At 53.4% G+C, this 221-nt stretch overlaps 1 protein-coding gene across 1 annotated transcript in view; it reads right to left on the reverse strand.

The window, feature by feature from the left end:
* Nucleotides 1–221, reverse strand: part of ETH_00042835 (uncharacterized protein) — a gene marked incomplete at both ends in the record, with an annotated part of 3,729 nt that overhangs the window by 708 nt on the left and 2,800 nt on the right. The window contains one exon of the mRNA XM_013375368.1: nucleotides 124–220. Within this exon, the coding sequence (XP_013230822.1) occupies nucleotides 124–220 (97 nt within the window). The remainder of the gene's footprint in view (nucleotides 1–123; nucleotide 221) is intronic.

Below are 221 nucleotides of genomic sequence, written 5' to 3' on the forward strand. Positions count from 1 at the left end.
CAGCAGCAGTAGTAATGCAGCAACACCAAAAACAACCGCAGCAACAGCAGCAGCAACAACCACAGCAGCAGCAAAGGCAGGAGCAGCAACAACACTGAAACGGGAAAATGTCTCCTCGCTAACCTCTGCTGTCTGGTCGGTAGTTCCCGCTTGCTTTTGCTGCTTGTGCTGTTGCTGCTGCTGCTGCTGTTGCTGCTGCTGTTGCTGCTGCTGTTGCTGTT

The sequence above is a fragment of the Eimeria tenella genome, genomic scaffold (genome assembly GCF_000499545.2).
Source record: "Eimeria tenella Houghton genomic scaffold, Eth_scaff2725, whole genome shotgun sequence".
Lineage (NCBI taxonomy): Eukaryota > Apicomplexa > Conoidasida > Eucoccidiorida > Eimeriidae > Eimeria > Eimeria tenella.